General features: G+C 62.8%; 3 protein-coding genes and 3 gene segments (V, D, J or C); 5 read left to right on the top strand and 1 right to left on the bottom strand.

The window, feature by feature from the left end:
- The first annotated feature begins 1,410 nt into the window (after positions 1 to 1,410).
- LOC117437053 (T cell receptor alpha variable 1-2-like) lies at positions 1,411 to 2,506 on the top strand. The segment is given in 2 exon segments: positions 1,411 to 1,459; positions 2,058 to 2,506. Coding segments are annotated over 2 exon segments (366 nt in total).
- A 1,676-nt stretch (positions 2,507 to 4,182) lies between these two features.
- Positions 4,183 to 5,121, top strand: LOC117437052 (T cell receptor alpha variable 1-1-like). The segment is given in 2 exon segments: positions 4,183 to 4,238; positions 4,790 to 5,121. Coding segments are annotated over 2 exon segments (375 nt in total).
- A 1,291-nt stretch (positions 5,122 to 6,412) lies between these two features.
- Positions 6,413 to 7,783, top strand: LOC117437102 (uncharacterized). The gene is made up of 2 exons (XM_034070314.1): positions 6,413 to 6,464; positions 7,116 to 7,783. Exons 1-2 carry the CDS (start codon positions 6,413 to 6,415, stop codon positions 7,781 to 7,783), a joined length of 720 nt encoding a protein of 239 aa, XP_033926205.1.
- Positions 7,784 to 10,036: 2,253 nt separating this feature from the next.
- LOC117437101 (immunoglobulin kappa variable 1-6-like) lies at positions 10,037 to 11,303 on the top strand. The segment is given in 2 exon segments: positions 10,037 to 10,088; positions 10,738 to 11,303. Coding segments are annotated over 2 exon segments (618 nt in total).
- Positions 11,304 to 13,070: 1,767 nt separating this feature from the next.
- On the bottom strand, positions 13,071 to 14,027 carry LOC117437054 (feather keratin Cos2-3-like). Its single transcript, XM_034070015.1, has 2 exons — positions 13,984 to 14,027; positions 13,071 to 13,634 (listed from the first exon to the last, which is right to left on the bottom strand). Exon 2 carries the CDS (start codon positions 13,611 to 13,613, stop codon positions 13,311 to 13,313), a length of 303 nt encoding a protein of 100 aa, XP_033925906.1. The 5' UTR covers positions 13,614 to 13,634; positions 13,984 to 14,027; the 3' UTR covers positions 13,071 to 13,310.
- Positions 14,028 to 15,290: 1,263 nt separating this feature from the next.
- Positions 15,291 to 25,121, top strand: part of LOC101879045 (M1-specific T cell receptor alpha chain-like) — a 53,365-nt gene continuing 43,534 nt past the window's right edge. The window contains exons 1-2 of the mRNA XM_034070013.1: positions 15,291 to 15,342; positions 15,932 to 16,212. Coding sequence (XP_033925904.1) covers positions 15,291 to 15,342; positions 15,932 to 16,212 — 333 coding nt within the window. The remainder of the gene's footprint in view (positions 15,343 to 15,931; positions 16,213 to 25,121) is intronic.

Genomic DNA, 25,121 nt, shown 5'->3' with positions numbered 1-25,121 from the left:
CAGGCAAGGGACGTGGCACCATCCTCTGCAGCCTGCGGGACAGGGGCTGCGGGTGCTGCGGGTGCTTGGGTTTTGCAATTGTTCTGTCCTCCCTTTATTTTTAGGGTTGTTTTGTAGGGTTTCAGCCGCTATATAAATACTGTTATTAATATAATGAGATGCTGCTTGAGGTAGTTTTTCTCATTTTGTGCCTGGTTTGGGGGGAGGGATGAATTAAAAGGTCTTTTTGCAGTCTTTATGGCAACGCAGCCAAGGATTCAAGTCACAAAAGCATAGTCAAGCCCTAGATAGGAAGCGTTGCAGGACTAGGAGCTCAGAGAACTGGATGAACAGAGGCAAAGAAAGGTGCCAACACACCAAAGCTTAAGGATCACCTGCGTACTGCTCATTTGTGGGTCAGCTCCTTGCATCGGCTCTGCTTGAACATGCTTTTTCCAGAGGAACATCGCTGCCCATCTGCACAAAGCAGCTCTTGGTCTCTTCTCATTTGCCTTCGGGTGTTGACTTCTGGTTTGGGTTTCTTTTTTTCCCTTTATTAGATCTGTCTGTAGCATCTGTGAACTTGCTGCTGTCAGTCTCACAACAGCGATGCCCCGCGCAGTAGCATACAGGGATGGCTAGAGCCTTCTCCGGGCAGAAATAACCACAGGGTCCGCATGCTCCTTTTGCTCCCTAGGTAGGGGTGTTGGGAAGCATGGCCAGAGCAGCCACCAGGCTAGTCATGGTGTCAAAGGCAAAGGATGGTTTTGGGTACAGAGGCAACGACTGTCGGAGCCGGGGTACGCGTGGGAAAGGGGCAGAGAAGCTTCAGCCCTGTCCCACAGTGGTGCTATCCCCCGAGGGTGTAAACTGGGCCGAGGAGCGGCCGGTGCTCACCCCCCTGCCTCAGAGGTACCGATGGTAGCGGGTGCTGCCATCGCGTGGCCAAAAGTCGCACTGCAAGCGGGAGTGGTGCGGTGTGGCTCGCTGCTGCCGTCCTGTGACCAATACTCAGTACTGCAGTGGGTCACTCGGTGTCTGCAGGGTTTGGGGTTATTGACCATAAGCTCTGAGAGAATTAGAGCCTTGGTGTGAGCTGACAAGAGCTTGGGGCTTTATATCTTGCGGGAGCCAGGGGAGACCAAGTCAGATAAGGGCTTGAGGGTGGCAGGAGAGGACACAGGCATCAGCTAAGGAGGGATTCTCAGTGGAATGGCAGAAGGTGGCATCTGCAGAAGCAAGATGTGTCATTACTGAAGAAGACCACAGCACAGGCATTTCAGCTCTGCTAAGCAGCGGCATTTACTCCTCCCCATTTCATTCGCTGCTCCCCTTGCAGAGTCATTTCCGACAGCTCTGCTGTCTCGGGGCTCTTGGTGGGGACGTGTGGGTTTCTGAGTCTCTCTCACATGCAGGAAGCTTACTCTCAGCATGTTCCTTGGGTACCTCATCCTAGCTGCCTTCCTGAGGAAACCACTGGGTAAGCATTGGCTTTGACTGATGGGATGATTCCTCTTCTTCCCAAAGACACTCACCCCCTCAGCAATTCCTTGCAGGGAGCTTCTCTTGATGGGCAGATGTTGGAAACATCAGCTCACACAAGTGGTTTTGCACATTCTTGCTCAAGATCCTGATACAGTAAGACAGAGAAAAGATGAGGCAGAAAAGAAACGTCTCCTCTCCTGATCAGCTTAGAGCCTTTGCCCTTCTTTTCTCTTGTCAACTCCCCATCTCCCTCTGCCTCTCCCTGCTGATCTGCCCCTCACAACGCTGGATCCAGCACAGGAAGGCTGGGCACTACAGGCAGCTGTTCCCTGAAGACTGCAGGCAGCATGAGAGACCAAAGACGTGCCTGAAAGAACAGCTCTCTTATGAGAGAGCTCTCCTCTGAGCTGTATCCCTTTGGGGAATAATTGATGTTATCGTGCTGTGAGATCCACACTGAGCTGAGGTCTTAATCTCCTGTCCCAGGGCATTGTGTTGCACAGAGACCCTTCTCCTTCAACACTTTGCAGCCGCTCTTGTTTTGCATCTTGGAGCATTTCCCTACACGGTCACTATCTCCTATTTTCTTTCAGGAACAATGGGACAGACACAGCAAGAAGGACAAGTCACAGTAAAGGAGAAAGACACTTTCCAGACCACCTGCACTTACCAGAGTACCAGTTTTGATGCCATAGTTTGGTACCAGCAAAGGAAAGACCAAGCCCCACAGTTCATCTCATATCAGGCACTTGCTGGCTCCAAGAAGAGTGGCCGTTTCACCACTTGGCTGAACACCACAGGGAAATACAGCCTCCTGAAGCTGCAGGAGGTCGAGCTGTCTGACAGTGCCTTGTACCTCTGTGCTGGACAAGACACCCTGGTGCAGGAAGCTGCCTCAGCTGTGCAATAACGCAGGCAGGGAGGGTTTGAGGGGAGGATGTACGATCATCTTCAGCTCCTAAACAGAGTGATGTGGTAGTGATGAGTTCCTCTGGCAACAAGGGACTCCACGTCTGGGACATAACACAAAACACGAGTTTGTCCACGTGCTTCCAGGATGTACGAGGCTGCAAGGACAGTGCTGCCTGATGAGGGGAATCCCTTTCCCAGGAGCCCCCCTTGTGCCCGCGCAGAGCCGCTGAGCACCCTTAGGCCAGGTCAGACCCCGAGCGGCGCCGGTGTAGGATCGAGCCCCGGGGCGGAGCTGGCGGCGGGGAGGGGCCGAGAGGAGGGGCGGAGGTGGCGGAGAGGAGGGGCCGCTCCCGGAGCCGGGAGCCGGGAGCCGGGGCTGGCTGCGGGCAGCGAGGCGCGGGCTGCGGAGCGGCGGGATGCGGCGGTGCCGGGCGGCGGCGCTGGCGGGGCTGGCCGCGGTGCTCCTGGGTGCGCGGGGCTGGTGGCGGGGGCGGGGGCCGGCTCGTGCCCGGGCTGCTCCGCGGCGAGCCCAGCGCCAACCTCTCCCGCTCATCCCTCGAGTCCTTCCCCCCCTGCCCCTCTGCCGCCCCTCCAACACCTTTGCAAACCCTCCCAGTCCCCTCTGCACACTCGCCCTATTTCTCCACTGCCTCTGTCGCTACGAGCCTGCTTGCATGTACGCCTGCTTTTCCGTGCACCATCTCCTTCCCTGTGCATTCAGCTCTTCTTAATGCCCTGAATACAGTTCTCTGTCCTGAGCCGTAACACTCACCCTCCTGATCTGCTCTTTATCCTTTTATCCCCTCAGCTTCTGACACATCTCTGCCTGCATCTGCCCTCCTCAGCTCCTCTTCCTGCTCTGAGAACCCTCTCCAGTTACTCCCTCTTCTTCCTTTGCTTTTGGAGGCACAAGTTCGATTTCCTTCATTCCACAGTTACATTCTCCATACACGCAACCTTTGTTCATTAAGCATTTATTCTCCATCCCTCTTGACAAGCAGATGTCCCCATCTGTACCGGTCCTGCTCTGTCTCTCTGCCAATCCTGCTAACATAGTCTGTGGGAAAATCGGATCTCGGTGATCACTGACAATGTTTGTCCTTTCCTTCTCCTGTGTCGGCAGCAGCTGTGGGCAGAGCCCAGATTCAGCAGGACCCGTCGGTAGAGACCACCGAGGACACCGCCATCAGCATCAACTGCTCACACCACAACTTACCACGTACCGATTTCATTGGTTGGTACCGTCAGTTCCCGGGCCGTGGGCCCGAATTCCTCGTGAGCGCTGTTCAAGGCTCCAAGCAGCTGCAGGACCCAAAGGGGCGGCTGTCGGTGGCGGCAGATCGCCGTTCCAACGTGCTGTGGCTCGCCCGGCCCCGGCTCCGGGACGCGGCGGTGTACTACTGCGTCCAAGACCACGGAGAGAAGAACCGGGGCTGCGGCCGAGCAAAAACCGCCGCGGGCGGGGCAGGGCAGGGCAGGGCAGGGCGTGTGTGTCGGGGGCGCGGGACGGTGGCTGCCGCGACCGCGAGGCGGCGCTGCTGCTCCGCCCGGCACCGGCACTGGACCCGTCGAGGCTCCTTTCGTGCCCCGGCCGCGGCTCCGGAGTCACAGTCGTTGGGCTGCTGCACGGCAGTGTTCATCTCCTGTGCTGGGGCATCGGGGGAGAGGCGCTGCTCCCAGGCAGCTGAGGAACAACGCTTCCCCTCTTCTTCCTTTGCTCCCCCAACAGAGCCGTTTGCAACAGCTCTGTTGTCTCGGGGCTGGCTGGTGGCTTTCTGAGTCTCTCCCAGCAAACAAGCAGGTGGATCTCAGCATGCAACTCGGATATCTCACCCTCACTGTTTTCTTGGGGCAACTGCTCGGTAAGTCCTGCCCTTCTACAAGCACATGCCTCTTCTTCTCCCTTTTCCCAGCCTTATAAGTGTTATCCCAAGAACTACTATTGAATAACAGGAAAAAAATTGAAAGCGTCACCTCACATCTGTGGTTTTGCCCCAGTTCTCTCCAGATGCTTTTCCTATTGGAAACAAGATGAGGAGAGAGTGGAGAGATATCTCATGCTGCTGTCCCTTCTTTTCTCTCCCCTTTAATCCATTTCTCTGTGCCTCTTCCTATCCACCTGCTGTCTCCATATGAGATCAAACCGACTCTGCAGTCGCACATTTCTCCCTTTCCAACAGAAGGTAGCAGACCTTGTCCAAGATGCCCTACGGACTTTACAGTTCTCATCTCACTAACATTAATGAGGTGTCCCATTCTGCACAAAATTGCTCTTCCTCTATGCACCCCAAGGCATCAGTGTTTTCCTGCCGGGCAAGGGGCAGGGAGTGTTCATCATCTGGCTTTGTATCCTTTCCTTGTTTGCTTCCTAAAGCCTTTCCCTTCTGAGCTGCTGACCTTTCCTTTCTTGCAGGCACCATGGGGCAGATCACTGTCACCCAGCAAGAAGGACAAGTCACAGTAAAGGAGAGAGAGAACTTTCAAACAACTTGCACATACCAAGCGTCCTTCTCTCCATATTTCTCTTGGTACCAGCAAAAGAAAGGCCAAGCCCCACAGCTCATTTCGTATCATGCAGCTGCTGGCTCCAAGCGGAGTGGCCGTTTCACCACTTGGCTGAACACCACAGGGAAATACAGCCTCCTGAAGCTGCAGGAGGTCGCGCTGTCTGACAGTGCCTTGTACCTCTGTGCTGGGCAAGACACCCTGGTGCAGGAAGCTGCCTCAGCTGTGCAATAACTCGAGAAGAGAAGGTCCCTCCACTGCCAGCGATGCTTCCCCTGCCCCCAGAACTCTGCACAGCAAGATCCTCTTTCTGACAGGGGACAGGCAACAGTGGCTCTGGACATGGCTGAGCCTGACCACAGGGCAGAGCTTGCTGGGAGCCAGGGTGCTAGGGGTTTGCCATGCACCCTGCACAACCAAAAGCAGAAAATTCCTGGAGCTCAGAATTCCTTAGGTACCTGAAGGCAGACCCAAGAGCTCTCAATGTCTAAAACGAATAAGCCAAGACAACAACATACAAATGAACGTTATAACCAAGCCCCTGGGCTCCTGATGCTCTCCTCAGGTGAGCACGGGGGGAACTATTATCATCCTCAGCTCTATTCAGGGAGCAATGTCATAGAGATGACCTCCTCTGACATTAAAGGACTCTGTGTCCTGGACATGCCATACTCGCAGCAGCATACAGTAGGGGAAGAGGGAAATTTCTGTGACCCTTCAAGCACATTAAACACATGCTGGTGCTTTAATTATTAAATAAATAAAAACATAACAAAATTTACTATATTGGACAGAGCTCCACCATCAGGAGCCGTTCTACAACGAGTCTGCAAACGTGTGCTAGGAGCCGACTCCTTACGGGCACTGACACTTGCACCAATAACGGGAACATTTGCATCGGGTACCTCAGTATTACTGAACCGGTGGTGGCCTTAAGGTGGTGGATAAAATGTGATAGAGAGACCCTTCTGTTGAGTCACAAGGTTCAGAAAAGACCCCTTTGCTTTGCAGCTGATCCTCAGATTTTAGAGGGGCTGGGCGCACCTGCATCCAATCTTGGTCTTAGACTTGGTCAAAGGTTTATGTCTAAAGGATTGTGGAGTGCTTGTCCTTCTTGTCCATATTGGTGCTGCGTGCCAACGCTGTCAAATTACAGAGGGTGGCTCCTCCAACCCTTCATATTTCACCAGACTAACAGTGTCCCAGGAATGAGGTGACCCCTGTGCCCATCGAGCCTGTTCATGTCCTGGACTGTCACCGGCTTGCAGGGTGATTCATCTGATAGATTCAGGGATCTCCATCGATAGCGTCACAGAGTCAGATCCCTCAGGTCAAACATTCAAGTCTCCGGAGAGAGAGCCCGACTGCGGCGCCGGTGCAGGATCGAGCCCAGGGCGGAGCTGGCGGCGGGGAGGGGCCGAGAGGAGGAGCGGAGGTGGCGGAGAGGAGGGGCCGGTCCCGGAGCCGGGAGCCGGGAGCCGGGAGCCGGGGCTGGCTGCGGGCAGCGAGGCGCGGGCTGCGGAGCGGCGGGATGCGGCGGTGCCGGGCGGCGGCGCTGGCGGGGCTGGCCGCGGTGCTCCTGGGTGCGCGGGGCTGGTGGCGGGGGCGGGGGCCGGCTCGTGCCCGGGCTGCTCCGCGGCGAGCCCAGCGCCAACCTCTCCCGCTCATCCCTCGAGTCCTTCCCCCCCTGCCCCTCTGCCGCCCCTCCAACACCTTTGCAAACCCTCCCAGTCCCCTCTGCGGACTCGCCCTATTTCTCCACTGCCTCTGTCGCTACGAGCCTGCTTGCATGTACGCCTGCTTTTCCGTGCACCATCTCCTTCCCCGTGCATTCAGCTCTTCTTAATGCCCTGAATACAGTTCTCTGTCCTGAGCCGTAACACTCACCCTCCTGATCTGCTCTTTATCCTTTTATCCCCTCAGCTTCTGACACATCTCTGCCTGCATCTGCCCTCCTCAGCTCCTCTTCCTGCTCTGAGAACCCTCTCCAGTTACTCCCTCTTCTTCCTTTGCTTTTGGAGGCACAATTTCGATTTCCTTCATTCCACAGTTACACTCTGCATCCACACGACCCCTGTTGATTAAGCATTTATTCTCCATCTCTCTTGAAAAGCATGTGTCCCCATCTGTACCGGTCCTCCTCTGTCTCACTGCCAATCTTGCTAACATAGTCTGTGGGGAAATCGGATCTCGGTCATCTGTGACAATTTCTTTTCCTTCTTCTGTTTTGGCAGCAGGTGTAAGCAGAGCCCAGATTCAGCAGGACCCGTCGGTAGAGACCACCGAGAACATCGCCATCAGCATCAACTGCTCACACCACAACTTACCACGTACCGATTTCATCCATTGGTACCGTCAGTTCCCGGGCCGTGGGCCCGAATTCCTCGTGAGCGCTGTTCAAGGCTCCAAGCAGCTGCAGGACCCAAAGGGGCGGCTGTCGGTGGCGGCAGATCGCCGGTCCAACGTGCTGTGGCTCGCCCGGCCCCGGCTCCGGGACGCGGCGGTGTACTACTGCGTCCAAGACCACGGAGAGAAGAACCGGGGCTGCGGCCGAGCAAAAACCGCCGCGGGCGGGGCAGGGCAGGGCAGGGCAGGGCGTGTGTGTCGGGGGCACTGGACGGTGGCTGCCGCGACCGCGAGGCGGCGCTGCTGCTCCGCCCGGCACCGGCACTGGACCCGTCGAGGCTCCTTTCGTGCCCCGGCGCATGCCCCGGCCGCGGCTCCGGAGTCACAGTCGTTGGGCTGCTGCACGGCAGTGTTCATCTCCTGTGCTGGGGCATCGGGGGAGAGGCGCTGCTCCCAGGCAGCTGAGGAACAACGCTTCCCCTCTTCTTCCTTTGCTCCCCCAACAGAGCCGTTTGCAACAGCTCTGTTGTCTCGGGGCTGGCTGGTGGCTTTCTGAGTCTCTCCCAGCAAACAAGCAGGTGGATCTCAGCATGCAACTCGGATATCTCACCCTCACTGTTTTCTTGGGGCAACTGCTCGGTAAGTCCTGCCCTTCTACAAGCACATGCCTCTTCTTCTCCCTTTTCCCAGCCTTATAAGTGTTATCCCAAGAACTACTATTGAATAACAGGAAAAAAATTGAAAGCGTCACCTCACATCTGTGGTTTTGCACCAGTTCTCTCCAGATGCTTTTCCTATTGGAAACAAGATGAGGAGAGAGTGGAGAGATATCTCATGCTGCTGTCCCTTCTTTTCTCTCCCCTTTAATCCATTTCTCTGTGCCTCTTCCTATCCACCTGCTGTCTCCATATGAGATCAAACCAACTCTGCAGTCGCACATTTCTCCCTTTCCAACAGAAGGTAGCAGACCTTGTCCAAGATGCCCTACGGACTTTACAGTTCTCATCTCACTAACATTAATGAGGTGTCCCATTCTGCACAAAATTGCTCTTCCTATATGCACCCCAAGGCATCAGTGTTTTCCTGCCGGGCAAGGGGCAGGGAGCTTTCACCAGCTCGCTTTGTATCCTTTCCTTGTTTGCTTCCTAAAGCCTTTCCCTGCTGAGCTGCTGACCTTTCCTTTCTTGCAGGCACCATGGGGCAGATCACTGTCACCCAGCAAGAAGGACAAGTCACAGTAAAGGAGAGAGAGACCTTTCAAACAACTTGCACATACCAGATATCCAACTTTCGAGGCTTGGTTTGGTACCAGCAAAAGAAAGGCCAAGCCCCACAGCTCATTTCGTATCAAGCTGGTGCTGGCTCCAAGTGGAGTGGCCGTTTCACCACTTGGCTGAACACCACAGGGAAATACAGCCTCCTGAAGCTGCAGGAGGTCGCGCTGTCTGACAGTGCCTTGTACCTCTGTGCTGGGCAAGACACCCTGGTGCAGGAAGCTGCCTCAGCTGTGCAATAACTCGAGAAGAGAAGGTCCCTCCACTCTCCACTGCCAGCGATGCTTCCCCTGCCCCCAGAACTCTGCACAGCAAGATCCTCTTTCTGACAGGGGCCAGGCACAGTGGCTCTGGACATGGCTGAGCCTGACCACAGGGCAGAGCTTGCTGGGAGCCAGGGTGCTAGGGGTTTGCCATGCACCCTGCACAACCAAAAGCAGAAAATTCCTGGAGCCCAGAATTCCTTAGGTACCTGAAGGCAGACCCAAGAGCTCTCAATGTCTAAAACGAATAAGCCAAGACAACAACATACAAATGAGCTTTACAACCAAGCCCCTGGGCTCCTGATGCTCTCCTCAGGTGAGCACGGGGGGAACTATTATCATCCTCAGCTCTATTCAGGGAGCAATGTCATAGAGATGACCTCCTCTGACATTAAAGGACTCTGTGTCCTGGACATGCCATACTCGCAGAAGCATACAGTAGGGGAAGAGGGAAATTTCTGTGACCCTTCAGGCACATTAAACACACGCTGGTGGTTTAATTATTAAATAAATAAAAACATAACAAAATTTACTATATTGGACTGAGCTCCACCATCATGAGCCGTTCTACAACGAGTCTGCAAACGTGTGCTAGGAGCCGATTCCTTATGGACACTTGCACCAATAACAGGAGAGTCTGCATGGGGCACCTCAGTGTTACTGAACCGGTGGTGGCCTTAAGCTGTTGGATAAAATGTGTTAGAGAGACCCGTCTCTTGAGTCACAAGGTTCAGAAAAGCTCCCTTTGTTTGCAGCTGACCCTCAGATTTTAGAGGGGCTGAGCGCACCTGCATCCAATCTTGGTCTTAGACTTGGTCAAAGGTTTATGTCTAAAGGATTGTGGAGTGCTTGTCCTTCTTGTCCATATTGGTGCTGCGTGCCAACGCTGTCAAATTACAGAGGGTGGTTCCTTGAACCCTTCATATTTCACCAAACTGTGTCCCAAGAATGAGGTGACCCCTGTGCCCATCGAGCCTGTCCATGTCCTGGACTGTCACTGGCTTACAGGGTGATTCATCTGATAGATTCAGGGATCTCCATCGATAGCGTCACAGAGTCAGATCCCTCAGGTCAAACATTCAAGTCTCCGGAGAGAGAGCCCGACTCCGGCGCCGGTGCAGGATCGAGCCCCGGGGCGGAGCTGGCGGCGGGGAGGGGCCGAGAGGAGGAGCGGAGGTGGCGGAGAGGAGGGGCCGGTCCCGGAGCCGGGAGCCGGGAGCCGGGAGCCGGGGCTGGCTGCGGGCAGCGAGGCGCGGGCTGCGGAGCGGCGGGATGCGGCGGTGCCGGGCGGCGGCGCTGGCGGGGCTGGCTGCGGTGCTCCTGGGTGCGTGGGGCTGGCGGCGGGGGCCGGCTCGTGCCCGGGCTGCTCCGCGGCGAGCCCAGCGCCAACCTCTCCCGCTCATCCCTCGAGTCCTTCCCCCCCTGCCCCTCTGCCGCCTCTCCAACACCTTTGCAAACCCTCCCAGTCCCCTCTGCGGACTCGCCCTATTTCTCCACTGCCTCTGTCGCTACGAGCCTGCTTGCATGTACGCCTGCTTTTCCGTGCACCATCTCCTTCCCTGTGCATTCAGCTCTTCTTAATGCCCTGAACACAGTTCTCTGTCCTGAGCCGTAACACTCACCCTCCTGATCTGCTCTTTATCCTTTTATCCCCTCAGCTTCTGACACATCTCTGCCTGCATCTGCCCTCCTCAGCTCCTCTTCCTGCTTTGAGAACCCTCTCCCTTTACTCCCTCTTCTTTCTTTGCTTCTGGAAGCACAATTTCGATTTCCTTCATTCCACAGTTACACTCTGCATCCACACGACCCCTGCTCATTAAGCATTTATTCTCCATCCCTCTTGAAAAGCATGTGTCCCCATCTGTACCGGTCTTGCTTTCTCTCCCTGCCACTCTTGCTAACCCTTTCCGTGGGAAAATCGGATCTCGGTTATCTTTGACAACGTTTGTCCTTTCCTTCTCCTGTTTTGGCAGCAGGTGTAAGCAGAGCCCAGATTCAGCAGGACCCGTCGGTAGAGACCACCGAGGACACCGCCATCAGCATCAACTGCTCACACCCCAACTTACCACGTACCGATTTCATTGGTTGGTACCGTCAGTTCCCGGGCCGTGGGCCCGAATTTCTCGTGAGTGCTCTTAAAGGTTTCAAGCAGCTGGAGGACCCAAAGGGGCGGCTGTCGGTGGCGGCAGATCGCCGGTCCAACGTGCTGTGGCTCGCCCAGCCCCGGCTCCGGGACGCGGCGGTGTACTACTGCGTCCAAGACCACGGAGAGAAGAACCGGGGCTGCAGCCGAGCAAAAACCGCCGCGGGCGGGGCAGGGCAGGGCAGGGCAGGGCGTGTGTGTCGGGGGCGCTGGACGGTGGCGGCCGCGACCGCGAGGCGGCGCTGCTGCTCCGCCCGGCACCGGCACTGGAGCCGTCGAGGCTCCTTTCGTGCCCCGGCCGCGGCTCCGGAGTCACAGTCGTTGGGCTGCTGCACGGCAGTGTTCATCTCCTGTGCTGGGGCATCGGGGGGAGAGGCGCTGCTCCCAGGCAGCTGAGGAACAACGCTTCCCCTCTTCTTCCTTTGCTCCCCCAACAGAGCCGTTTGCAACAGCTCTGTTGTCTCGGGGCTGGCTGGTGGCTTTCTGAGTCTCTCTCAGCAAACAGGCAGGTGGATCTCAGCATGCAACTCGGATATCTCACCCTCACTGTTTTCTTGGGGCAACTGCTCGGTAAGTCCTGCCCTTCTACAAGCACATGCCTCTTCTTCTCCCTATTGCCAGCCTTATCATGGTTATGCCAAGAACTAGTATTGAATAACAGGAAAAAAGCTAGGAAGCATCACCTCACATCTGTGGTTTTGCCCCAGTTCTCCCAGATGCCTTTCCTATTGCAAATAAGATTAGGAGAAAGAGGAGAGATATCTCCTGGTGCTGCTCCTGCTTTTCTCTCCCCGTTAATCTATCTCTCTGTGCCTTTCTTCCTATCCACCTGCTGTCTTCAATAGGAGATCAAAGCCGACTCTGCAGTCCCACATTTCTCCCTTTCCAACACAAGGTAGCAGACCTTGTCCAAGATGCCCTAGGGACTTTACAGTTCTCATCTCACTAACATTAATGGGGTGTCCCCTTCTGCACAAAATTGCTCTTCCTATATGCACCCCAAGGCATCAGTGTTTTCCTGCCGGGCAAGGGGCAGGGAGCTTTCACCAGCTCGCTTTGTATCCTTTCCTTGTTTGCTTCCTGAAGCCTTTCCCTGCTGAGCTGCTGACCTTTCCTTTCTTGCAGGCACCATGGGGCAGATCACTGTCACCCAGCAAGAAGGACAAGTCACAGTAAAGGAGAGAGAGACCTTTCAAACAACTTGCACATACCAGACATCCAACTTTCAAGGCTTGGTTTGGTACCAGCAAAAGAAAGGCCAAGCCCCACAGCTCATTTCGTATCATGCAGTTTCTGGCTCCAAGCGGAGTGGCCGTTTCACCACTTGGCTGAACACCACAGGGAAATACAGCCTCCTGAAGCTGCAGGAGGTCGAGCTGTCTGACAGTGCCTTGTACCTCTGTGCTGGGCAAGACACCCTGGTGCAGGAAGCTGCCTCAGCTGTGCAATAATGCAGGGAGGAACAGTTTGCTTTGGAGGGATCGTTAATTATCCTCAGGTCCTAAGCAGGGACTGGTGTCACAGAGATAAACTCCTATGGCAGCAGGGAACTGTGTTTCCTAAACATGAGAGTCTTGCAGCAGCATACAGTAGGGAATTTTTATGTTACAGTCACTGAGACTGGGACATTGGAAGTGATGGTGTAGTGAACCTATCTCTAAACGTACTCTGACGTTAAATACCCTCTCTCGAAAAGGCAGAAAAACGCAGGACCAACATTACTTTAGAAAGCAGCTGAAGAAAATTTTGTGGGTACACTGTGAATGTTCCAGCATCTTTATGCTGCCTTTTTTCGTCTTGGTGCTTTGCATGCAGGTGATGCAACGGCCTGCAGCAAGAGGGAGCTTTCGGCTGCCTCTTCTGTTATCCGTGAGCTGGCTGAGTTTGCCTTGCAGCCAAGGTTCCTCTATGCCAAACAGCTTCTGCAGATAATAACACAAGAGTATGGACAGTGTTTTGGTTTACCTGGCAAGGTTCAGGTACTGACGGGGCCGCTGGGTTGGCTTCTGTGAGAAGATAACAAAAAGAGCCACTGACAGCCAGCTCCAAGACAGCCCTGCTGCCAAAGCTGAGCAAACACTGTTAGTGCTTCTGTGACAGCATATTGAAGGAAGGGTAAAACAGCAGCTGTCTCACAGGGGAAGGATCACAAGGAGGCCAGGCTTGCCAGTGAAGCAGAACTTTAATGAGTTAAAAGAGGGAAACAAAGACTGCGAGTGCAGAGCACCAGTACAGGGAACCCTGGGGAAACCCAAGAGTCTGCAGTTCTTGGCCGTGGAGAAGGGAGAGAAAGGAAAGTTCATTCAGCTGTGTTGAAAACAACATCCAGAAGATCGATCCTCTATCCAGCACCATGCCCTGACTTCCTCCATGTGTCTTCCGGGGGCTCTCCCAGCACGTTTATCAGAGGAGGTACCTCCTGCCACCATAGCGTCGGGAAATGCCAGAGAGGTCACAGCACCCGGAGTTGATGGGCACTCCACCACAGCTGAGGATGCTGCCAATGGCAGCAGAGGTGGAGGAGCCCACAACGGTGTTCTGAGGGAAGGAGCTGAGGATGGGGCCGGGCAGGGTCACCACCACAGCAGGAGGCTCGATGACAACGGTGGAGCTCTGGCACTGCCTGACACAGCGCTCATTGCAGCTGTTGGCCAGCGGGGTCGGGCCGCAGGGCCGGCAGGGCACACACGGGCTGTAGCAGGACATGTCTGGATGCTGGAGCTTCACCTGAACACAGGGCAGGGACAAGCAGAGCACAAGGATGGGTGAGGAGCAGCCTGGCTTTCCTGTCACAAAGAGCCAAGGCTGCTAAGGAGAGGGCAGCTGGAAGCTGTGCCAGGTGCCACACGGTCTTCATTGTTGCTATAGAGCAGCCTGGGACAGGGAGGGTCTCTTGGAATTTGTAAACCCAAAGTCCCCTCAGCCACTTCCCAGCCTTCAGGCAGACATTCTCCCCACTTCTCCCATCTATGCAAAATGCTGCAAGCCCCAGCACAGGATAAGGCTAATATCAGCTGAGAGTTTCACTGAGGATAGACCGCGCTTTGAAGAGGAGGACAAGGGGCTTCAGACTCACCTGGTTCCCAAGGAGGAGGCAAGAGAAGTGGGAGAGAGAGCGGGGACCTGAGCTGCCTTTTATATCTGCCCATCATTACCGCAGGACCAGTAGCACCATTGCAGAGGTAACAATTATCTGACAAGCTCATCTTGATGCAAACCATTGCAGCTAATGATATGGGCTCTGCTTTGGTTTCCAACACTGCTGCCTTTTCATTTCCAGGTTTGGGCCATGCTTGTTTCCCAATGAAGGCTTATTCTGAGCACAGGCATGAAAGGCTTGGGATTTCTGAGTCAGGAATGCAGCAGTGCTGGCAGAAGACTTAGCTCAGGTGCTGGATGGGTCCTTAGAAGGCCAGTGATATTAGTCTGGGTCACTGTTGGGTGTGTTTCTCAGGAAGAAGCCATTCTCAGCAGAGAGGAAGCCTAAGGGTTCCTGGCTATGAGGATGTGCCACATGCATGTCTGAGTACAGACTGGAAAAGAACTGGTACATAATTCTACACTGACGTGCATGAGCCTGTGTGTCTGTGTCCTTGTGTGCCCCTCATCAGGAGGGAATGTCCTGCTCATAGTGAATACACTCTCCACTGTTCTGTCCATTAGCACCATAGAGCAGCAGGTTCCCAGGGTCAGAAAGAGCATGTTCATCTGGTCATTCCACCTGAATAGAAAAGGAACATGTTTCCCAGGGAGGTTGTGCAATGTCCATCCTGGGAGATGCTCAAGGCTGGAGTGAATGTGACCTTGGGCAACCTGATCTAACAATATCTGTTCCGAGCAGCCTCTGGAGATCCCTCCTGACCTGCTTTCTGACTGTGATTCCACAGCGGCCCTGCCGTTCCTGAGCCCTGCGTGCCGATAGGCACAGGAGTCCTCACACTCCCTCTGCCACAAGAGAACTTCTAGACACTGTGCTGGGGCCGCAGAGGGGCAACCGCAGGCAAGCGCTCAGCCTTCTCTCTGCCCTGCGCAGGAAATGCGTGGCTGGTGTTTGCAGCCCCCCAGGCTCGGAGACAGCTCCGAGAACCTGCTCCATCTCCTGCAGCGGTGGAGGCTGGTTCCTGATGGGGCGTCCTTGCTGGAGGAGGGGGGCAGAGTCTCTCCCCGAAGACCACCTTCTGCCGGCGAAGAGCCGCTGAGCACCTTAGGCCAGGTCAGACCCCGAGCGGAGCCGGTGTAGGATCGAGCCCAGGGCGGAGCTGGCGGCGGGGAGGGGCCGAGAGGAGGGGCGGAGGTGGCGGAGAGGAGGGGCCGCTCCCGGAGCCGGGAGCCGGGAGCCGGGGCTGGCTGCGGGCAGCGAGGCGCGGGCTGCGGAGCGGCGGGATGCGGCGGTGCCGGGCGGCGGCGCTGGCGGGGCTGGCCGCGGTGCTCCTGGGTGCGCGGGGCTGGCGGCGGGGGCGGGGGCCAGCTCGTGCCCGGGCTGCTCCGCGGCGAGCCCAGCGCCAACCTCTCCCGCTCATCCCTCGAGTCCTTCCCCCCCCTGCCCCTCTGCCGCCCTCCAACACCTTTGCAAACCCTCCCAGTCCCCTCTGCTGACTCGCCCTATTTCTCCACCACGTCCTCCATTTCTCTCCTTCCTTCCTTCAGAGCCTGAGGCACAAGTTTGATTTCCTGCACGCCGCCGTTATTCCCTACATCTTCTCACCCCTTTTCTGCATTCAGTATTTATTCTCCTTCGGGTTTCAGCCCTCCATCCTTCACTGTAGCACCCTCACCTACCCCGTCCCCTCTCTCTCCCTCCACCCACCCACCCATGCACCTGACTTTCATCCTCTCTCTCCATGTGTCCATTTCAAATTCCCACCCATGCCGGGATCACTCTCCATCCCTGTTGATGGGCACGTGTCCCCATCTGTACCGGTCTGGATCTGTCTCTCTACCACTCTTGCTAACCCTTTCTGTGGGAAAATCGGATCTCGGTTATCTTTGACAACGTTTGTCCTTTCCTTCTCCTTTGTCTGCAGCAGCTGTGGGCAGAGGGCAGGTGCAGCAGGACCCGTCGGCAGAGACCACCGAGAACACCGCCATCAGCATCAACTGCTCACACCCCAACATAGGGAGCTTCGAATACATCCATTGGTACCGTCAGTTCCCGGGCCGTGGGCCCGAATTCCTCGTGAGTGCTCTTAAAGGTTTCAAGCAGCTGGAGGACCCAAAGGGGCGGCTGTCGGTGGCGGCAGATCGCCGGTCCAACGTGCTGTGGCTCGCCCGGCCCCGGCTCCGGGACGCGGCGGTGTACTACTGCGTCCAAGACCACGGAGAGAAGAACCGGGGCTGCGGCCGAGCAAAAACCGCCGCGGGCGGGGCAGGGCAGGGCAGGGCAGGGCGTGTGTGTCGGGGGCACTGGACGGTGGCTGCCGCGACCGCGAGGCGCCCGGGGCCGGAGGGCCAGGAGGGGGTACTGGTGCTGCGCCTGTTCAGCGCACGCCTGGCTTCGCAACGCTGCCCCCCGCCCGCCCCTCACTCTCTGCCCCCGGCCCCCAGGGCCGTTGCCGTGGGCAACAAGGCCCCCCCCGGCCCCGGCCGCCCGTGCCCGGGCGCCCTGCCAACCCGCCCGAACGCCGGGCCCCCGCGCCCGGGGCCGGAGGGCCAGGAGGGGGTACTGGTGCTGTGCCTGTTCAGCGCACGCCTGGCTTCGCAACGCTGCCCCCCGCCCGCCCCTCACTCTCTGCCCCCGGCCCCCAGGGCAGTTGCCGTGGGCAACAAGGCCCCCCCCGGCCCCGGCCGCCCGGGCCCGGGCGACCTGCCAACCCGCCCGAACGCCGGGCCCCCGCGCCCGGGGCCGGAGGGCCAGGAGGGGGTACTGGTGCTGCGCCTGTTCAGCGCACGCCTGGCTTCGCAACGCTGCCCCCCGCCCGCCCCTCACTCTCTGCCCCCGGCCCCCAGGGCCGTTGCCGTGGGCAACAAGGCCCCCCCCGGCCCCGGCCGCCCGGGCCCGGGCGCCCTGCCAAACCGCCCGAACGCCGGGCCCCCGCGCCCGGGGCCGGAGGGCCAGGAGGGGGTACTGGTGCTGCGCCTGTTCAGCGCACGCCTGGCTTCGCAACGCTGCCCCCCGCCCGCCCCTCACTCTCTGCCCCCGGCCCCCAGGGCCGTTGCCGTGGGCAACAAGGCCCCCCCCGGCCCCGGCCGCCCGGGCCCGGGCGCCCTGCCAACCCGCCCGAACGCCGGGCCCCCGCGCCCGGGGCCGGAGGGCCAGGAGGGGGTACTGGTGCTGCGCCTGTTCAGCGCACGCCTGGCTTCGCAACGCTGCCCCCCGCCCGCCCCTCACTCTCTGCCCCCGGCCCCCAGGGCCGTTGCCGTGGGCAACAAGGCCCCCCCCGGCCCCGGCCACCCGGGCCCGGGCGCCCTGCCAACCCGCCCGAACGCCGGGCCCCCCCGCGCCCGGGGCCGGAGGGCCAGGAGGGGGTACTGGTGCTGCGCCTGTTCAGCGCACGCCTGGCTTCGCAACGCTGCCCCCCGCCCGCCCCTCACTCTCTGCCCCCGGCCCCCAGGGCCGTTGCCGTGGGCAACAAGGCCCCCCCCGGCCCCGGCCGCCCGGGCCCGGGCGCCCTGCCAACCCGCCCGAACGCCGGGCCCCCGCGCCCGGGGCCGGAGGGCCAGGAGGGGGTACTGGTGCTGCGCCTGTTCAGCGCACGCCTGGCTTCGCAACGCTGCCCCCCGCCCGCCCCTCACTCTCTGCCCCCGGCCCCCAGGGCCGTTGCCGTGGGCAACAAGGCCCCCCCCGGCCCCGGCCGCCCGGGCCCGGGCGCCCTGCCAACCCGCCCGAACGCCGGGCCCCCGCGCCCGGGGCCGGAGGGCCAGGAGGGGGTACTGGTGCTGCGCCTGTTCAGCGCACGCCTGGCTTCGCAACGCTGCCCCCCGCCCGCCCCTCACTCTCTGCCCCTGGCCCCCAGGGCCGTTGCCGTGGGCAACAAGGCCCCCCCCGGCCCCGGCCGCCCGGGCCCGGGCGCCCTGCCAACCCGCCCGAACGCCGGGCCCCCAGCGCCCGGGGCCGGAGGGCCAGGAGGGGGTACTGGTGCTGCGCCTGTTCAGCGCACGCCTGGCTTCGCAACGCTGCCCCCCGCCCGCCCCTCACTCTCTGCCCCCGGCCCCCAGGGCCGTTGCCGTGGGCAACAAGGCCCCCCCCCGGCCCCGGCCGCCCGGGCCCGGGCGCCCTGCCAACCCGCCCGAACGCCGGGCCCCCGCGCCCGGGGCCGGAGGGCCAGGAGGGTGTACTGGTGCTGCGCCTGTTCAGCGCACGCCTGGCTTCGCAACGCTGCCCCCCGCCCGCCCCTCACTCTCTGCCCCCCGCCCCCAGGGCCGTTGCCGTGGGCAACAAGGCCCCCCCCGGCCCCGGCCGCCCGGGCCCGGGCGCCCTGCCAACCCGCCCGAACGCCGGGCCCCCGCGCCCGGGGCCGGAGGGCCAGGAGGGGGTACTGGTGCTGCGCCTGTTCAGCGCACGCCTGGCTTCGCAACGCTGCCCCCCGCCCGCCCCTCACTCTCTGCCCCCGGCCCCCAGGGCCGTTGCCGTGGGCAACAAGGCCCCCCCCGGCCCCGGCCGCCCGGGCCCGGGCGCCCTGCCAACCCGCCCGAACGCCGGGCCCCCGCGCCCGGGGCCGGAGGGCCAGGAGGGGGTACTGGTGCTGCTCCTGTTCAGCGCACGCCTGGCTTCGCAACGCTGCCCCCCGCCCGCCCCTCACTCTCTGCCCCCGGCCCCCAGGGCCGTTGCCGTGGGCAACAAGGCCCCCCCCGGCCCCGGCCGCCCGGGCCCGGGCGACCTGCCAACCCGCCCGAACGCCGGGCCCCCGCGCCCGGGGCCGGAGGGCCAGGAGGGGGTACTGGTGCTGCGCCTGTTCAGCGCACGCCTGGCTTCGCAACGCTGCCCCCCGCCCGCCCCTCACTCTCTGCCCCCGGCCCCCAGGGCCGTTGCCGTGGGCAACAAGGCCCCCCCCGGCCCCGGCCGCCCGGGCCCGGGCGCCCTGCCAACCCGCCCGAACGCCGGGCCCCCGCGCCCGGGGCCGGAGGGCCAGGAGGGGGTACTGGTGCTGCGCCTGTTCAGCGCACGCCTGGATTCGCAACGCTGCCCCCCGCCCGCCCCTCACTCTCTGCCCCCGGCCCCCAGGGCCGTTGCCGTGGGCAACAAGGCCCCCCCCGGCCCCGGCCGCCCGGTCCCGGGCGCCTTGACAACCCGCCCGAACGCCGGGCCCCCGCGCCCGGGGCCGGAGGGCCAGGAGGGGGTACTGGTGCTGCGCCTGTTCAGCGCACGCCTGGCTTCGCAACGCTGCCCCCCGCCCGCCCCTCACTCTCTGCCCCCGGCCCCCAGGGCCGTTGCCGTGGGCAACAAGGCCCCCCCCGGCCCCGGCCGCCCGGGCCCGGGCGCCTTGACAACCCGCCCGAACGTCGGGCCCCCGCGCCCGGGGCCGGAGGGCCAGGAGGGGGTACTGGTGCTGCGCCTGTTCAGCGCACGCCTGGCTTCGCAACGCTGCCCCCCGCCCGCCCCTCACTCTCTGCCCCCGGCCCCCAGGGCCGTTGCCGTGGGCAACAAGGCCCCCCCCGGCCCCGGCCGCCCGGGCCCGGGCGCCCTGCCAACCCGCCCGAACGCCGGCCCCCGCGCCCGGGGCCGGAGGGCCAGGAGGGGGTACTGGTGCTGCGCCTGTTCAGCGCACGCCTGGCTTCGCAACGCTGCCCCCCGCCCGCCCCTCACTCTCTGCCCCCGGCCCCCAGGGCCGTTGCCGTGGGCAACAAGGCCCCCCCGGCCCCGGCCGCCCGGGCCCGGGCTCCCTGCCAACCCGCCCGAACGCCGGGCCCCCCGCGCCCGGGGCCGGAGGGCCAGGAGGGGGTACTAGTGCTGCGCCTGTTCAGCGCACGCCTGGCTTCGCAACGCTGCCCCCCGCCCGCCCCTCACTCTCTGCCCCCGGCCCCCAGGGCCGTTGCCGTGGGCAACAAGGCCCCCCCCGGTCCCGGCCGCCCGGGCCCGGGCGCCCTGCCAACCCGCCCGAACGCCGGGCCCCCGCGCCCGGGGCCGGAGGGCCAGGAGGGGGTACTGGTGCTGCGCCTGTTCAGCGCACGCCTGGCTTCGCAACGCTGCCCCCCGCCCGCCCCTCACTCTCTGCCCCCGGCCCCCAGGGCCGTTGCCGTGGGCAACAAGGCCCCCCCCGGCCCCGGCCGCCCGGGCCCGGGCGCCTTGACAACCCGCCCGAACGCCGGGCCCCCGCGCCCGGGGCCGGAGGGCCAGGAGGGGGTACTGGTGCTGCGCCTGTTCAGCGCACGCCTGGCTTCGCAACGCTGCCCCCCGCCCGCCCCTCACTCTCTGCCCCCGGCCCCCAGGGCCGTTGCCGTGGGCAACAAGGCCCCCCCCGGCCCCGGCCGCCCGGGCCCGGGCGCCTTGACAACCCGCCCGAACGTCGGGCCCCCGCGCCCGGGGCCGGAGGGCCAGGAGGGGGTACTGGTGCTGCGCCTGTTCAGCGCACGCTTGGCTTCGCAACGCTGCCCCCCGCCCGCCCCTCACTCTCTGCCCCCGGCCCCCAGGGCCGTTGCCGTGGGCAACAAGGCCCCCCCCGGCCCCGGCCGCCCGGGCCCGGGCGCCCTGCCAACCCGCCCGAACGCCGGGCCCCCGCGCCCGGGGCCGGAGGGCCAGGAGGGGGTACTGGTGCTGCGCCTGTTCAGCGCACGCCTGGCTTCGCAACGCTGCCCCCCGCCCGCCCCTCACTCTCTGCCCCCGGCCCCCAGGGCCGTTGCCGTGGGCAACAAGGCCCCCCCGGCCCCGGCCGCCCGGGCCCGGGCTCCCTGCCAACCCGCCCGAACGCCGGGCCCCCGCGCCCGGGGCCGGAGGGCCAGGAGGGGGTACTAGTGCTGCGCCTGTTCAGCGCACGCCTGGCTTCGCAACGCTGCCCCCCGCCCGCCCCTCACTCTCTGCCCCCGGCCCCCAGGGCCGTTGCCGTGGGCAACAAGGCCCCCCCGGTCCCGGCCGCCCGGGCCCGGGCGCCCTGCCAACCCGCCCGAACGCCGGGCCCCCGCGCCCGGGGCCGGAGGGCCAGGAGGGGGTACTGGTGCTGCGCCTGTTCAGCGCACGCCTGGCTTCGCAACGCTGCCCCCCGCCCGCCCCTCACTCTCTGCCCCCGGCCCCCAGGGCCGTTGCCGTGGGCAACAAGGCCCCCCCCGGCCCCGGCCGCCCGGGCCCGGGCGCCCTGCCAACCCGCCCGAACGCCGGGCCCCCGCGCCCGGGGCCGGAGGGCCAGGAGGGGGTACTGGTGCTGCGCCTGTTCAGCGCACGCCTGGCTTCGCAACGCTGCCCCCCGCCCGCCCCTCACTCTCTGTCCCCGGCCCCCAGGGCCGTTGCCGTGGGCAACAAGGCCCCCCCCGGCCCCGGCCGCCCGGGCCCGGGCGCCCTGCCAATCCGCCCGAACGCCGGGCCCCCGCGCCCGGGGCCGGAGGGCCAGGAGGGGGTACTGGTGCTGCGCCTGTTCAGCGCACGCCTGGCTTCGCAACGCTGCCCCCCGCCCGCCCCTCACTCTCTGCCCCCGGCCCCCAGGGCCGTTGCCGTGGGCAACAAGGCCCCCCCCGGCCCCGGCCGCCCGGGCCCGGGCGCCCTGCCAACCCGCCCGAACGCCGGGCCCCCGCGCCCGGGGCCGGAGGGCCAGGAGGGGGTACTGGTGCTGCGCCTGTTCAGCGCACGCCTGGCTTCGCAACGCTGCCCCCCGCCCGCCCCTCACTCTCTGCCCCCGGCCCCCAGGGCCGTTGCCGTGGGCAACAAGGCCCCCCCCGGCCCCGGCCGCCCGGGCCCGGGCGCCCTGCCAACCCGCCCGAACGCCGGGCCCCCGCGCCCGGGGCCGGAGGGCCAGGAGGGGGTACTGGTGCTGCGCCTGTTCAGCGCACGCCTGGCTTCGCAACGCTGCCCCCCGCCCGCCCCTCACTCTCTGCCCCCGGCCCCCAGGGCCGTTGCCGTGGGCAACAAGGCCCCCCCCGGCCCCGGCCGCCCGGGCCCGGGCGCCCTGCCAACCCGCCCGAACGCCGGGCCCCCGCGCCCGGGGCCGGAGGGCCAGGAGGGGGTACTGGTGCTGCGCCTGTTCAGCGCACGCCTGGCTTCGCAACGCTGCCCCCCGCCCACCCCTCACTCTCTGCCCCCGGCCCCCAGGGCCGTTGCCGTGGGCAACAAGGCCCCCCCCGGCCCCGGCCGCCCGGGCCCGGGCGCCCTGCCAACCCGCCCGAACGCCGGGCCCCCGCGCCCGGGGCCGGAGGGCCAGGAGGGGGTACTGGTGCTGCGCCTGTTCAGCGCACGCCTGGCTTCGCAACGCTGCCCCTCGCCCGCCCCTCACTCTCTGCCCCCGGCCCCCAGGGCCGTTGCCGTGGGCAACAAGGCCCCCCCCGGCCCCGGCCGCCCGGGCCCCGGCGCCCTAGCAACCCGCCCGAACGCCGGGCCCCCGCGCCCGGGGCCGGAGGGCCAGGAGGGGGTACTGGTGCTGCGCCTGTTCAGCGCACGCCTGGCTTCGCAACGCTGCCCCCCGCCCGCCCCTCACTCTCTGCCCCCGGCCCCCAGGGCCGTTGCCGTGGGCAACAAGGCCCCCCCCGGCCCCGGCCGCCCGGGCCCGGGCGCCCTGCCAACCCGCCCGAACGCCGGGCCCCCGCGCCCGGGGCCGGAGGGCCAGGAGGGGGTACTGGTGCTGCGCCTGTTCAGCGCACGCCTGGCTTCGCAACGCTGCCCCCCGCCCGCCCCTCACTCTCTGCCCCCGGCCCCCAGGGCCGTTGCCGTGGGCAACAAGGCCCCCCCCGGCCCCGGCCGCCCGGGCCCGGGCGCCCTGCCAACCCGCCCGAACGCCGGGCCCCCGCGCCCGGGGCCGGAGGGCCAGGAGGGGGTACTGGTGCTGCGCCTGTTCAGCGCACGCCTGGCTTCGCAACGCTGCCCCTCGCCCGCCCCTCACTCTCTGCCCCCGGCCCCCAGGGCCGTTGCCGTGGGCAACAAGGCCCCCCCCCGGCCCCGGCCGCCCGGTCCCGGGCGCCTTGACAACCCGCCCGAACGCCGGGCCCCCGCGCCCGGGGCCGGAGGGCCAGGAGGGGGTACTGGTGCTGCGCCTGTTCAGCGCACGCCTGGCTTCGCAACGCTGCCCCCCGCCCGCCCCTCACTCTCTGCCCCCGGCCCCCAGGGCCGTTGCCGTGGGCAACAAGGCCCCCCCCGGCCCCGGCCGCCCGGGCCCGGGCGCCCTGCCAACCCGCCCGAACGCCGGGCCCCCGCGCCCGGGGCCGGAGGGCCAGGAGGGGGTACTGGTGCTGCGCCTGTTCAGCGCACGCCTGGCTTCGCAACGCTGCCCCCCGCCCGCCCCTCACTCTCTGCCCCCGGCCCCCAGGACCGTTGCCGTGGGCAACAAGGCCCCCCCCGGCCCCGGCCGCCCGGGCCCGGGCGCCCTGCCAACCCGCCCGAACGCCGGGCCCCCGCGCCCGGGGCCAGAGGGCCAGGAGGGGGTACTGGTGCTGCGCCTGTTCAGCGCACGCCTGGCTTCGCAACGCTGCCCCCCGCCCGCCCCTCACTCTCTGCCCCCGGCCCCCAGGGCCGTTGCCGTGGGCAACAAGGCCCCCCCCGGCCCCGGCCGCCCGGGCCCGGGCGCCCTGCCAACCCGCCCGAACGCCGGGCGGCGCTGCTGCTCCGCCCGGCACCGGCACTGGAGCCGTCGAGGCTCCTTTTGTGCCCCGGCGCATGCCCCGGCCAAGCTCCGGGCAGAAACCCAGGGAGGCGCTGAGACTGTCCAGTCTATGCCGCGGAAATAACAGGCGAATGGGCCTCATTCTTGCCCTCCTCACAGCAGAGGTGTGACGATGTCACATACACTCTGGCACACTCTGCAGGAAGCAGCGATTTCACTGTGCCTTGCTCTCTAGCGTGTTATCTTCCAAGGGACAGGGATTCTGGAGCTGGGAAAAACGATCTTCACCATGGCTTTGCCAGCATGTGTCCTGCTAATCCAGACAGGTGAGTATATTCAGGCACTTCCTATAGTCTCCCACAGTTTTTAGTAGGCTGTGTGCAACTATATGCTGACAAGATAAAGAGGTCAGGCAATAATGCAGAGGTGTGGTGAAAGTAGATATCTGAAATTTCCTTTCCCTTGGAAAAAGGCAAGGTGTGGAGCAAACACAGCCTTAAACACAAAGCAAGAGAGAAGGAAGCAAGCTGCTCTGCAGATACTTTTCTGTCTGTGTTGCAGGTCTTGTTGGAGGTAACCGCCAGAAGCAATCCCTCACCGATGTGTCAGCCACAGCTGGGCAGCGAGTGGTTCTGCCTTGCCAGTCCACCATCGAGGACAGTGACAGCAGTGTGAACTTCTTCTGGTACCGCCAGCTCCCGGGGGAAGCCTTGAAATTTCTCATAAAGTATTTAAAGATTCAGGGAATGACAAGTTCCGCAATGGCCAGTTCTCTGTGGTGGTCTACAAAAATCAAACAGCCCCCTTAGAAATAGCGATTTGAGGACACTGCGATTTATTACTGTGCTCTGAAGCACAATGTGTTTTATGTGAAGCACATATTAAACTAAGCCACATTCCCACTCGTGCAAAATCTGCATTGTGAAGAACAGCATAGGAAGGGTGAACCTCTGCATCTTCCAGCCTTGGCAGTGCTTTTGTCCCTGAAGTGATCCTCTGCTTACATTAACCTTTCTAACATCTCCCAGCCCTACTCTTCCCTACTTTTCTCAAAGGCCCCCATCTAAGCAGAAGTATTCAGACCAGGGACTTAGAAACACAAGATCATGGGACTGTTTTCAGATCAGCGGGGACACTCAGCTTTTCTCTCCTCCTCACACAGAAACCAACACTTCTAAAGGAAATGATCGACATTCCCTAGACTTAACCTGCAGCATCAGTCCTTACCTGCTCTTGGCTTGTCCAGTACCTGGTACTGCACACTACAGTCTGCTGGGGTGACAGTGTTCTGTCTGAGGTCTCAACCCAGCTGCGGCCAGAACCAGGGAATCCATGTCTCTGCTTTGCTCCTGGCCAGCCCTAGCCCTTGGCACAGATACCTGATGACTACAGGCCCTCCTCTAGCTCCTCTTGCAGAGTAGCCAAGATGCAGGAAGGCAGCTTTTACCTTAATGCCTTCAGCACCATGCAGGGTATCCTTCTCTGTGCTGCTTATGGTTAGATGATGAGATCCTCCCACATACATCCCAGTCAGCAGAAA

Source organism: Melopsittacus undulatus, chromosome 17 (genome assembly GCF_012275295.1).
Source record: "Melopsittacus undulatus isolate bMelUnd1 chromosome 17, bMelUnd1.mat.Z, whole genome shotgun sequence".
In the NCBI taxonomy this organism is placed as follows: Eukaryota; Metazoa; Chordata; class Aves; order Psittaciformes; family Psittaculidae; genus Melopsittacus; species Melopsittacus undulatus.
The sequence above is the reverse complement of the archived record's forward strand: the minus strand, read 5'-3'. Positions and strand labels throughout refer to the sequence as shown.